Source organism: Pseudonaja textilis, chromosome Z, assembly GCF_049901715.1.
Source record: "Pseudonaja textilis isolate UNSWEBS1 chromosome Z, rPseTex1.2, whole genome shotgun sequence".
Taxonomy (NCBI): Eukaryota; Metazoa; Chordata; class Lepidosauria; order Squamata; family Elapidae; genus Pseudonaja; species Pseudonaja textilis.
In genome coordinates, this window is record NC_142008.1 from 121,972,287 (window position 1) to 121,986,381 (window position 14,095).

Sequence of the window (14,095 nt, forward strand, 5' to 3'; positions counted from 1 at the left end):
CAAAAGGGCTTCTGAATCCCTAAGTGGGACGCCATCTATCTTGGATAGAAGAGTGGTGTCTGCAGCCTGACTCCATTTATCTTACGAACTTATTTCATTGGAAATGGATATATACGTATATAGCATGGGGAAGCCACAAATCTCATATTTGGTTAAGGATGGGTGGAGATCTCCATTCCTCCTATAGTTTTTCAGGCTGAGCCTGGAGAAGGCAACAAACTTGTCCAAAATTCTTGACTGGAGATGGTAGAAACAAGACTCGGTCTACTTTAATTTCCTTTCCAGCAGAAGATACTTGGGTGGCTGTCACAGATATCTGCTTCACAGTGAAACTCCATAGAATATCGTCTTCGTTGATCTGCGAAAGCTTGTTGGCACAATTTAAGTCGAGCAAATTTGCAAGCTTTCAAATGGCAGTGTGTGTGAGGCAGCCTTTGACATAATCGCCGGTGGCCCATTTTTCTCCCCTATAATGACAGAGGCCTACTTAATAAATAGCAAACACACACCCACACCCCACACTCTTAATAAAAATGATAACTGTTAAGAGAAATCTGAGATTATAATTCAAGCTCACCAGCTGCATTTCTCTCAACTGTTAATTTGCTTTTTTTCTTTTTATTGGTGAAGTCATTTTTCATGGCAATGATGCCAAGAAGTTATATACACTTTTGTGATTCTGGGTATGGCAGAGAACATATGCAGGCAGAAATCAAATCAAAATACACCAGGAGTAAAGTTCATTTGCCATTCCAGAGTTGGAAAAGAAATATTTTCCAATTTGAGTTGGTCTTCTAAATCCGGTAGAACAGAGGTGTCATAAACTCGATTCCATTGAGGACCACGTCAGGGTTGTGTTTGACCTTTGGTGGGCTGAGGGGAGCATGGCCAGCTTGACGTCACTCGTGTCTGCGCCTGTGGTGGCAGGAGCGCTCTGCCAGTTAAAACAGGCTCCCGAGCTCCGTTTTCGGCTGCCACGGCCTTCTGCAATGGTCCGCAAGTGAAACCGGAGCTTGGGAGAGCCACCTGCAACCCTCGTGAGCTCCATTTTTGGCTGCCACGGCCTCCTGCAGCCCTCTGCCAGTGAAAACAGAGCTCGGGAGGGCCACACACAGCTTTCCCGAGCTACATGTTTGCTGGCAGAGGCACCATGAGCCAGTCCTTCCCTGTTTCCAGGGTGGCACCTGCCAACTGGATCCGGGCACTAGACCTTGAGTTTGACACCCCGGCGGTAGAAAGTCATTTCCTGAGGATGGGCTCCAAGACCTGACCAACCCCGACTGGATCCTGTAACATCCCCAGGACCTTCATTCGTCAGCATATATTTTAAAATGGTGATTGACCGATTAACTCAGATTATCTTGATCCAGTGTCTGGAAGACCACAGAGCTTAATGCCAGGTTGAGCTTTCGAGTGATTGTCCCAAACCCAAGTGCCATTATTATTTATTTTTTTAAAAAAACCTACTCTCCCCCTATACAGGTGATCCACAGTCTGTGACCACAACTGAGGCCCAAATTTCTGTGGTTGAGTCTTAAGAGACCTTGTAGAGAGTTTAAGCTTGCAATAAATCATTTTAATTGCCTGAATCTCCTGGTTTCCCTGGTGCTTGACAATTTTCACCGCTGTTGTTGTAACTTCAAATGGTCATTAAGTGAAGCGGTTGTACATTGAGGACTACCTACCAGTCAATATATAAACCCTTGCATAAACTCAATTTTTAAATGATTTCACAGAAACTACATTGTAGTTTCCTTGGCATAATGGAATACAGGTGTCCTTGACTTACGTCCACAATTGAACCCAAAATTTATGTTGTTAAGTGAGTGTTGCTCGATTTCACGACCTTTCTGGCTACGGTTGTTCAGTGAATTACTGCGGTTTTTAATGCTAGTAACTCAGTTGTTAAGTGGATCTGGCTTCTCCCTTTGCTTGTCAGACGGTCGCAAAAGGGGATCATGTGACCTGGGGCACAGCAACAGTCGTAAATATGAATCAGTTTCCAAGCATCCGAATTTTGATTGCACACGATCAAGGGGATATGCTGCAAAGGTGGTGTAACAGTGAAAAGTGGCCATGAGTCACTTTATTCAGCACCGTTGTAACATTGAACTGTCACTAAACAAACTGTTGTAAGTCAAGAACCATCTGTACTTTATTTTTCCATTCTTCCAACATTTTTCCAAACTCCCAATCCATCCTAAATGTCTGAGATTGGTTTCCCATTCGGATCCAACCACGCTTAAGCTTTTTTCCCTCTCAGATAAACTGATGTTAACTAGGTATTTCTGCTTCTTTATTATTTAGGGCAAGGGTTCCCAAACTTGGCAATTTTAAGACTTGTGGACTTCAATTCCCAGAATTCCTCAGCCAGCTATGTTGAGTTGAAGTCCACAAATCTTAAAGTTGCCACATTTGGGGACCCCTGTGATAGAGAGTGAGCCAACAGTAGAGATAAACAGAAGGGGAAGAAATCATATGACAGTGGGCTTTAAATGATTGGATTTATATCCAGTGTAGCAATTCTGGGAGTTCAAGTCTTAAAGTTGCCAAGTTTGGAGTCCTCTGATTTAGGGGTTTAAAAGTAACGAACAATTAACGTAAAGGTCCTTTTAAATTGGGTCCAGGAACACTGGCAGCTGTTAACTGATATTTTTTTAACCTCCCGTCTGTGTATCTGTATCTATATTTCAGGAATTCTGGGAGTTGAACTCTACAAGTCATAAAAGGGCCATCGTTCCCTACCCCCACTCCCTCCGATCTATGCAAATCCTTTAAAAGGTGATCCTATTATGCATCCTGGCGTTCCCCATTATGCAATTGGCCACGGAGCCAAGGAGATTCTTAGATATAGCTTCCCTGTAGTGAACTTGCTTCAGAGAAGTGGGAAGTAATGGCAATGAAATTGCTGGTTCAGCTCAGAGACATAACATCATGGCTGGCTTCTAAACATCAGAACTATTTTTCTTAGGTAGACCTGATAACTTAAAAATACAACATTTTTTATAAGTTGCAAACACATTTCAGGGGCTGATTTACCTGAGAACTAGACAACCTTTGGTTATCGTTTCAGAGGTATTTCCTTACCAGATTTTTCAATGCCTTCCAACAGTGGCAGAACTCCTAATGTGCTTGAAAAGTTCTTAAAAATTATTTTAGAAATTAAGTACTTCTAACAAACTGTCTTTGCTGGAAAAATTGGGACATATTCAGAAATGGAGCCACCTTCAGTCTTAGTTAAGCTGCATAAAACAATCCAAACAGCAGCGCAGAAAATAATTATGACATTATCACATCATCAAATGCTTTATAAAATTTGCCAGCGGGACCTCAATTTTGGGCTCATTCTGTAAGTTGTCCGGTTTGAGGTTGAAAAATGGTTGGCCTTACAATGCAGCGTTTTGCCCAGTTAAGGGTTACAAAGACAGGAGAATTTTAGTAGAAGATAGATGTGCTGCACATTGAAAGCTGAGTCAGCACATGGAAGTAGAAATGTGTTCTAGAAAGTATGGTTAGGGGTATGCTTCTTGCAAATGGCTGTTCGTAGAAAAAGCACACTGCCTGTTTGATAGCTAATGGAATTAAGAGTTTTTCTTGTTTGCAAATGAGTGTCGACATGGTTGAGATGCATAGAGTCATGTGCAGCATGGAGAAACATAAGCACCAGGTTTCATTCCAGTGAAGCGAATGGGAATGAGATGTAGAACAGATAAAAAAGTTTAGCAGATAAAAGAATATATAGCAGTAATGGCTAACCTTTTCTGGACCGAGATCCCAAAGCACACATGTGCATGCACAACCCCCAAAATGCAATGGGCGTGCATGAGAGTGCGACCCCCACACATGTACACAGCTCCCTCGGATGAATTCCCTGCACACGCCCCCACCTCCACCCCTGTGCATGCGCATCAGAGACTTGAAGGCCAGCTGACCGGCGGGATGTGTGCATGCATATGCGTTGGAGCTGAACTGGGGTGACAGCTTGCATGCTCTCAGAGAGGGTGCTGCGTGCCACAGATTTGTAATCACGGGTGTATAGCATTCCTGAGCTTGGATTTATACAGGTAGTCCTCAACTTATGATCCACAATTGAGTCCAAAATTTACATTGCTAAGTGAGAAATTTGTTAAGTGAGTTTGGCCCCATTTTAACGGTGTCTTTCGCCACCTACGCTAAGTGAATCACCGCAGTTCTTAAATTAGTAACAAACTGGTTAAGTGAATCTGTTTTCCCCACTGACTTCGCTTGTTCACGAGGTCGCAAAAGGGGATTACGTGACCCCGGGACACAAATGTGAGTCAGTTATCAAGCATCCGAATATAAATGGTCATGCAGCAATGGTCATAAGTGTGAAAAATGGTTATAAGTTACTTTCAGGGCCGTTGTAACTTTGAAGGTCACTGAATGAACTGTTGTAGGTCAAGGACTACCTGTATACCACTTCATCGTATTTTATAACCCTCTCTCAGTGGTTTTTACAGAGCCAGCCTATTGCCCCCAACAATCTGGGTCCTCATTTTACCCACCTTGGAAGGATGGAAGGCTGAGTTAACCTTGGGCCAGTCAGGATCAAACTGATTGCAGTCGTCAGAATTAGCCTGCAATATTGCATTCTAACCACTGCGCCACCACGGCTCATATACAGGTAGTCCTCAATTTAAGGCCACAATTGGCCCTAAATTTCTGCTTGTTAAGTGAATTTTGCCCTACTACACACCCTTTCTGGCCTCAGTTGTTAAGTGAATCACTGCCGTTGTTAAATTAGGAATGCTGTTGTTAAATGAATCCCAATTTCCCATTGACTTTAGGCGTCAGGGGGAATGCCTGTCAGCTTTGGAAGCCATATTGAGATCCGGTGCTCCCACACTGCCACAATTGAGCCTAGGAAATTGGGAGGGGGGAATCCATTGGAGTATATCTAGTTAGACATAATAACATTTTTTTTCTGAATCAAGGTTGGGTCATGTTGCGCAGAGTAAAAGGAGGTCTTAACTTTGGGATGGATGGTGATTGGGCCATGTGATGTGGTGATGAGTGCAGGGTATGGATTTGTAGTTTTTACTTATTGTAAGGAAGCCCGGAACTTTCAGATTCGGGATGCCACAGTTTTGCCAGTACCCAAATAAAAGGAACTTTTGAGAGATGTCGGTCTCAGAGTTACTGGTTGAAATTCAGGGTTTCTGGAACACTTGACAGGAAGGTCACAAATCACCTGACCCCAGGTGACCCCAGGACACTGCAACCATCATAAACATGAGTCAGTTGCGATGGCTCTGAATTTTGATCACATGACCATGGGGATGCTCTAACGGTCATAAGTGTGAAAAATGCTTTTTTCAGCCCCGTTGTAACTTCAAACGGTTGCTAAGCAAGCTGTTGTAAATCAAGGCCTGCCTGTACTTCTTCACAGAGCAGATGATTAAACTAATTCCTGACCACCAAGCATGGGGATGATCATTTTCTCAGGTGTCCTCTAAAGACAGCAGGCCATCTCCAAGTCTGCACGTTTTGAAGCCACCATGTTGGGGAACAGCTTGTCTTCAAACTCTACTTGCAGGAGGAATGAGTAGAAAGGGCCTAGGCCTCTACCTCCTGCTTGCTAGCCAGGGTGGATAAAAATTGATGATTTATTATTTTTAATAGATTTTTTTTAATACAAATTGGATTTTTTTAAAAAAAATAGATTTTTAATTTTTTTATCAAATTTATTTTAATAAAATGCTTTTTGCATTTTAAAAATCCATCTAAAGATAGTTTGCTATTTAAGATACATGAGTAATTTAGTTTATTCAGCATGAAATGGAGCTTAGTTATCTATATATATAAAAGTGAAATACCATTTACGCATCATCATGAAATCTCCAAGAACTGTAAAGCCTACAAACTTGAAACTTGGCATGTATGTTCCTCTTGGCTACTAAGAAAAGATTTTTTGAAATGACCATCAGAGCATTAGTATTTCCTCTATTATTATTATTAACATGCTCTGATGCTAAGGAGTTCTACTCCACCTCCCCACCTGAAAAGAATTCTGTTTCAAATGCAAAACACAAGCAGAGGAATTTCAGTTTCAGAGCACCAAGCAGAACAGTTGAGTTAAGCCATGCCCAGACTCCTTGCTCTCTCCTTGCTCACACAGCAAATACTGTTTCAGTTTTGAAACAGCCCTCAACTCTCTCACACTGACTGGACACTAGCCAAATGAATACCGATGGATGCTGGTAGATTTTTCCCCCCCTTATTTTCCTCCCCCCAAATTAAGCCTGACCATATAGTTTTGTAGCAAAACACGGGTATAGAGCTAGTGTAGCATGAGACTGTATATTCTGAATATTTACATTTTTAGTAAACTCATTCTTTGAATCCAAGCTCCGCAAGCTGAGATAACATGCACTGCATTGATACATTCCCACAATTTCACAGTAACCATGAGATAAATCGTAAAACAAAGTTCAGGAATATTCCTTTATTCCATTGTTTTGCAAATGTGTGTACCCTACAAACTATATGATGGTTTGAAGAGAAATGCATCTGTACCACCAGGCTCTAAATGTGAGGAGGAAGGGCAAGCTGTAAAAATGAAAGTGAAACCTTATAAATATAATATTAAAGGGCACCTGTCATTTCAGATCTATCATGGCAGCGCCTGTTAGTGGGCATCCACTCACCTCCTGCCTGCCACGTTCCTTCATCTTGTGTCAATGCTGCATCACCAGCTGTCCCATTAAAGTGAATGGGACTGTTGGTGAGCCAACCACGGGTTAGAGGAGGAGCCGCTCCAGGACAGAGATGACAGCTGCTCTTTAAAAATTATGACTTAAATTGACTTGATTTAAATCAAGCCTTTTTATTAATGATTTAAATTCTGATTTAATTTGATTTGATTTGAATCAAATCCACCCTGTATGTGAAATGAGATCCTGGGCTAATGAGAATGATGTTCTTAACCAATTATTCCTTCTTTTCCAGCCTGTCCCGGACAGCGTGCACTTTCCTTCATGAGGCGGAGCCTGCTTGATTGACAACTCTTGGATCAAGGAAGTGCAGTTGGGAAAGGGACTTCTCCATCACCTCCTTCCTGAGCTAGGAGCTAAGACTCTTTTCCTTCAGCCATGGCTGACCCCATCATGGACCTTTTCGATGATCCTAACCTCTTTGGCTTGGACTCATTGACTGATGAGAGCTTTAACCAGGGCACTCCGGACCCCATTGAAGAGGCCTTGGGGCTTTCAGGGGCTACCCTAGACTCCTTAGCGGGGGGCTCCAAAGACCAGCAGGTTACCCCTCAACCGGAGCCCTCCCAAACAGAAGCCTTGCCCCTCCCTGATACACGACCGGGGTCTGTGACTGAGCCGCCCCAGCAAGAGCAACCAGGCCTTCTACAGGTCCCTCAGGATCAAGAGGTTCTCAGCCAAGGCAACCCATTCATGGGGGTCTCATCGACCACAACCACCTCAACGGTTGCGCCCTCTTCTTCTGCCGGAGGCCAGCAAGCCGCCGTGACCCCTCCGGCCCCCAAGATCGTCATCTTGAAAGCCCCTGCCGGAAGTTCCATGACCGGTGCTCACGTGGCCCAGATCCAAGCTCAGCCCATTGGCGCAGCCAACGGAGGCAAAGTGACCTTCGCCAAGGTCCTGACGGGAACGCCTTTGCGTCCCGGGGTCTCCATCGTCTCAGGCAATGCTGTGCTGGCCACCAAAGTGTCCCCTGGAGCTGGGACACCCGCTACCCTCCACCGGCTGGTGCAACCCGGACGTCCCGTCAAACAGCTTGTCCTGCAGCCCATGAAGAGCCAAGCGGGAGGGAACACGGGGACTACTCCACTGAAACCTGCCGTGACCCTGACCTCGGCTCCAGCTCAGGTGAGCACACAGTTCATCCAGGTGAGGATGCAGCAACTTAACAGATTCTTTTAGAGAGATTTACAGATTAACAGAGTTGGAAGAGACCTTGCAGGTCGTCTAGCCCAACCCCGCGCAGGAAACCGTACGCCATCCCCAACAAATAGCAGTCCAATCTCTTGAAAGCCTCTAGTGATGAAGTTCCCACAACTTTCGAAGGCAACTTCTGTTCCATTGGTTGATTGTTCTCACTGTCAGGAAATTTCTCCTTATTTCCAGGTGGAATCTCTCTCCTTGTTCAGCTTCCATCCATTATTCCTTGTCTGGCCTTCAGGTGCCTTGGAAAATAACTTAACTCTCTTCTGTCTGGGGCAGCCCCTCAAATATTGGAAGACTGCTATCATGCCTCCCCTGGTCCTTCTCTTCACTAGACTAGCCATGCCCAGTTCCTGTAACCATTCTTCATGTTTTAGTCTCCAGTCCCTTAATCATTTTTGTTGCTCTTCCCTGCACTAGAGTCTCTATATCTGTTATAGTACGGTGACCTAAACTGGATGAAGGACTCTAGGTGTGGTATTACTAAGGCTTTATAGAGTGATATTAGTACCTCCATTGATCTTTATTATAACCCTCTGTTAATGCAACTTAGGATTGCATTGGCTTTTTTTGGCTGCCACCACTGCTGGCTCATATTTGGCTGGTTGTCCACTAAGACTCCAAAATCCCTTTCACAGTTACTGCTGTTAAGCCTGGTTTCACTCAGTCTGTATGTGTACTTTTTGGGTTTTCTTGTCTGAGTGTAGAACTTTACTTTTCTCTACAATGAATTTCATTTTGTTAAATACGGCAAAGGGTTCTAGTCTGTCAAGATCCATCTGGATCTTGGTCTTATCATTTAGGGTGTTAGCTATTGCTGCCAGCTTAGTATCATCTGCAAATTTGGAAAGTTGTTTTGATCCAGGTGGGACGTGGCTCTGGGGTTATAACACTTGTGAACTTCATCTGGGTCATTTCCATGGACTTCCAATTCAAAAAGCTTGCGGTGTTGTTTCCAGGGGAATTTTAAAAAACAGGTATGGGGGAAACAGAGCAAATAGGTTTATGTTCTTTTTGGGGGGTGGGGAGAGGGTGGGAGATTCCTAATGTCTTCCTAGCTGGTTTTTGCTACATTCTGAAGGCAACTTTGGTGGTAAAAGCAGGCAAAAGTTGTTCCTCAACGTACGACCGCAATTGAGGCCAACATTTCTGTTGTTAAGCGAGACCTTCGTCAAAGCAAGTTGTCACCCATTGTATGACCAGATAGGATGGATTTCAATTCCCAGAATTTGGCAGGCAAGACTGCCTTAACTGTGAATCCTGGCATGTGGAGGAAGTCCAGATACAGGTAGTCCTCAATTTATGGCCACAAAACATCCAGGCTAAGAAAAACCGTTTTGTCCCATTTTACGGCCTTTCTTGCCACTGTTGATCACTGAATCCCCACTGCAGTAGTTAAGTCAGTAACACAGTGGTTAAGTGAATTTGGGTTCCCTCTTGACTTTGCTTGTCAGAAGGTGATCACATGACTCTGGGATCCTGCAACGGTCATAAACAAGAGTCATTTTGATCACGTGACTATGGGAATGCCATAACGGTCACAAGTGTGAAAAAAGATGGTGTTACATTTTTCAGTGTTGTAACTTGAAGGAAGGAAGAAAGATGGAGAGGGAAGGAAGAAAGAGAAAGGAAAGGAAGGAAGGAAAAGAAAAAGAAAGAAAGAGAAAGAAAGAAAGACTTAGCCCAATAAGAACCTTCGTAGGAGATTGTGTCTGAGGTTTTCTTTATTCATCTAAAAGAAGCCATACCAGTGAGTGCTGTTGAAAAATAAAATAATTGTAAATTAAAAGAGCAGCTTGAGTTTGAATGGGCATGGTTTTCTGTGATACAGTAAAATTAAGGTTGATACAGATTTTTATAATTACTCTGTCAGAAATACTACGTTGAGAATATGGGATAGATATAAACCCCGAATATGCTCAAATTGCCTTATAGGAAAGAAATAGCAGATAAAAAAATGATTAACCTACTTAGAGTTGTTAAAACAAGAACCTGGTGAATATTAGATGAAATCAAGAGAGCAATTGGCTGCAGAGAGATTTATTTTGCAATGTCTCTGTATGCATAGCTAGCAGAAAAAAATAGAACAGATAACAGGACATTTTGAATTGAGCAACAAAAGAAGATGAAGTTGAATTATGTATAAATAATAAACATGCAATGGCCAAAATGTATAAACTCTTACCAAAAATGTTAAATGGAGGACGAACAAATAAAAGAATGTATGATAAAATGGGCTAAGAATTTTGGACTTAACATATTGTTTTAATGGTGGGTACATGTGGTTGAAAGCATTGTTACAACTTAAAACATAAATGTCTATAAATTATTTATTGTTGGTATATGACTCCAGAATAATTGGCCAGAATGTATAAGGGTACTTCAAATTAATGTTAGAAATGGGAGCGACACAAAAAGTCATTTTATGATGCTTGGGGCATATGTGAAAAAAAAATGGATTCAAATATATACACTGATACCAAAGAAAGTTAAACCAATTGAAACCAGAATTTTTATTGTTCAGATTAATGGACAGAAAAACTAGAAACAAGACATGGAATATTTTTACATATGATCATTGCTACAAGTATATTTGTATAAAAATGGAAAACTTCTGAAATACCCACAACATAGGAATGGCTGGTGAAGATGACCAAACTAGCAAAACTGGCAAAAATAATTTGTTTGCCAAAAGATCAACTATACATTTATTAGTGAATGGAAACTCCTTATAGATGTTTTGCTGGTAAAAAATGAACTTGTGATTTACAGATATGATGATTAGAAAGGGGAACTTATAGAAGTGAAAAACCATGTAGCCTTAGAGAAAGTAAAATATAAATGCAAAACTTATAACTGTTCTCAAAAAGACCAGAAACTGCCTCCTATAACAGTTTTATCTATTTTCCTTCGTATTCACTATTTCCTCTCATTTTTTTTGTTTCTTTTCTAATGTTTGTCTTGCTTTTGCCTTTTTTTTTAAAGCTTCAATAAAAAAATATTAAAAGCAAATAAAGTTCAGGCCACAATTCTAAGGCAGTGGTTGTCAGCATGGGGGGAATTCTAGGAGATTAAATCCACATATCTTAAAAGTTCCTAAGATTGAGAAACTTTGCTCTGAGGCATTGCCTGACTTGTTTGAATGCTTCCCAACAGTGCTTTATCTTTTAAAATAAATAAATAAATGGAATTTGGAATTTTAAGGAGGATAGAGCCCAACAATTTCTGACCTGCCAGAGGTCCAAGCTCATTACTTATATTTGGAAACATTCAGATTCGTAATTCCCCATAGAGTTCTGAGCGAGCGACTGTGGGAAGAGACAGGATCCCAAAAGTTTGTGTACATATCCTTGGGGGTGGGAGGGTAAGGACTGGCTGGCGTTTACAGCTGTAGGGCTTCCCCAGCTGAGCTGCTCAGTGAAAGCCTTTTGCTAAAGGCCAGGTTTCAAATTTGCTTTTTTAAAGCAAAGATGATAAGTAATCTGTTCTTTGTGTTCCTGTGGCTTATGCAGCTAAGCTGGTGGCAGCTTTTTTTAAAGGATGCCTGTTATGTGTGCGTTTACGTGCACCTGTATATACAGTATAGTCTCCCACTTTTCTACGTATGGAATTTGCAGAAGTCCAAAATATTTTTTAGTTCTAGCTGAGAGCAGTATTTACAGTGTGAGTGTGTATGTTTTTCTTTAGTTATTTATTTAGTTGGTCACCTGTCTCATAGGGGTGGCACTCAGGGCTTAAAACCAAACAAAAAAAGTTGAATCAGCAACCCCAATAATAAGCATTTCTTTTTTAAAAAAACCATTCCTAACTTACAGATGAAGACACAAAGATAAATATATAATCAGACAGCAAAGGTTGCTTAACCCTCCCAGCCCAAATGTATGGAGGAGTATCTTGGCTCTGCTTATACCTTTGTTTTTGTGGGGTGGGGGTGGGATTCATTCTATATGTGCAGTGAAAAAATGCTGTGGTTGTATCTTTGCTGCCCAGGCATTGCAGCCTGTGAGAACTGACCACCTGTCCCCTTTTCTTCCTTTCAGGGTGAGTCCAAACGTATTACCTTGGTTCTCCAGCAACCCCCAACTGGCGGAAATGCCCCGGGACAGCGGCAAGTTGTTTTGGGCAGCTTGCCTGGCAAGATTGTCCTTCAAGGGAATCAGCTGGCTGCTCTAAGCCAGGCCAAAGGAGTGCCAGGGCAACCAGCCAAGGTGGTGACCATCCAGCTACAGGTTCAGCAGCCGGGACAGCAACAGCAATCCGGTGGCCAGCCGGGGACTCAGAAGATCCAGCTCTTGCAGCCAACCACAGCTGGCGCTTCCAGCCAGCAGGCCCCTTTGAGCGTACCAGCAGTCCAACAAGCCCAAGTGGTTGGGGGCTCAGGTCAGAGGGTGACGGTCCCAGTCAAAGTCGTGCTGCAGCCACAGGTAAGGGAGACAGTCCCTCCCATAAGTTGGGAAGAAGGCTTAAGCTCTGTTCTCTTTTGCCGATATAGTGAGAAAAACTAGGCCAGTGATTTTCTCTCCCCCGCTCCAAATATCTTGGGGTTCTTTAAAAAGAAAGTTTCTAGTCCACGTAGCCAAGGTGAGGTTGGTAAAAGCTGCCCTTCTGAAGAGGGGGATGAATAAATGGTTTCAGTGGTGGAGACACAGGTTCTTTGTCACCCCCTTCCAAATCAGCTAAAGCTGAATAAATAATATGTGCAAGCTAGAAAGGATCAGAACGATATGTTAAATTGAAGTTCAAAATAATTATTGATCAAGCCAAGACACAAAAGTCTACCAGTGTTTTTCCACCTTAACTACTTTTAAGATATCTGGACTTCAACTCCCAGAATTCTCCATGCTGGCTGGAGAATTCTGAGAGTTAAAGTTCAGATACCTTAAAGAAATCAAGATTGAGAAACACTGATCTGGTGAACTAAAATTTTGGGAGCATTTTCAGGGCTGCCATTCAATACTAAATTGGCACCAGAAAAGGTGAACATAATTCAATGAAAGTTAGACTTGGACCATTTGTGGCAGCGTAACAATTCCAAGCTGATGGCGCATTTAGCTCCACCCTCCATCGCTTCTACTACAACATGATGAAATATATGTGTGGAAATACCAAATTTGTATCTGATTTTTGGAAATCATAATTCTGCTATGTTGAGGCACCCAGTCCACATCCTATTTCCCACACTGGCAAAAAAAAAGTGTCATCCTCTTTTGCCTGGCATAGCAGAAATGTATTGGTTTGTTTGTTGTTATCTTGGTCTTTATTATTTTTACAAATACCTGAAGGCGGAAAACATATTCAACACACCTTCTTCCTCCTATTTTCCCCACAAAAGCCCTGTGAGGTGGGTTGAGCTGAGAGAGAGCAACTGGCCCCAAATCACCCAACCTGCTTTCACGCCTAAGGTGGGACTAGAACTCACCGTCTCCTGGTGATTGGCCCAAAGTCACCTAACCAGTTTTTATGCTAAAGGAGGGATTAGAACTCACCATCTCCTGATGATTGGCCAAAATCACTCAGCTGGCTTTCATGGCTAAATGCAGTATCCTGCCTTTTACCCTGTAAGTTTGATTGATTGAACAGCAATAGCCAATCACTGACTTTTCCTTTATGTACTCAGCTCCTTTGTCTTTTAAAGAGATTTGTGCCAGTTACAAATGAATATAGCCTTCATTGCCATTAGTGGTGGAATGGCTTTTCCTCACCTGCCATTCCTCCCTTCTGTTTCTGAAGTTCTACCGTACCCTCCTGAAGGGTAGGAGGAATAGGAATATGAATAGGAAGAGAAGAGAATAGCAGAGTTGGAAGGGACCTTGGAGGTCTTCTAGTCCAACCCCCTGCTTAGGCAGGAAACCCTATACCATTTCAGAAAATGGTTGCCCAATCTTTTCTTAAAAACTTCAATTGTTTGAGCATTTACAATTTCTGGAGGAAAGTTGTTCCACTGACTAATTGTTCTAACTGTAATGAATTTTCTCCTTAGTTCTAGGTTGTTTCTCTCCTTGACTAGTTTCCACCCATTGCTTCTTGTCCTGCCCTCAGGTGCTTTGGAGAATAGCTTGACTCCCTCTTCTTTGTGACAACCCCTGAGATATTGGAACACTGCTATCATATCACCCCCAGTGCTTCTTTTTATTAGACTAGACATACCCAGTTCCTGC

General features: G+C 42.4%; 1 protein-coding gene across 6 annotated transcripts in view; it reads left to right on the forward strand.

The window, feature by feature from the left end:
• Positions 1-14,095, forward strand: part of CHD8 (chromodomain helicase DNA binding protein 8) — an 84,338-nt gene that overhangs the window by 15,722 nt on the left and 54,521 nt on the right. For 4 of the 6 annotated variants that reach the window (XM_087918070.1, XM_087918071.1, XM_087918074.1 and 1 more), the window contains exons 2-3: positions 6,970-7,883; positions 11,978-12,361. In XM_087918070.1, the coding sequence (XP_087774196.1) occupies positions 7,113-7,883; positions 11,978-12,361 (1,155 nt within the window). In that variant the 5' untranslated portion in view covers positions 6,970-7,112. The remainder of the gene's footprint in view (positions 1-6,969; positions 7,884-11,977; positions 12,362-14,095) is intronic. The other 2 variants (XM_087918073.1, XM_026720592.2) reach the window with 1 other exon arrangement.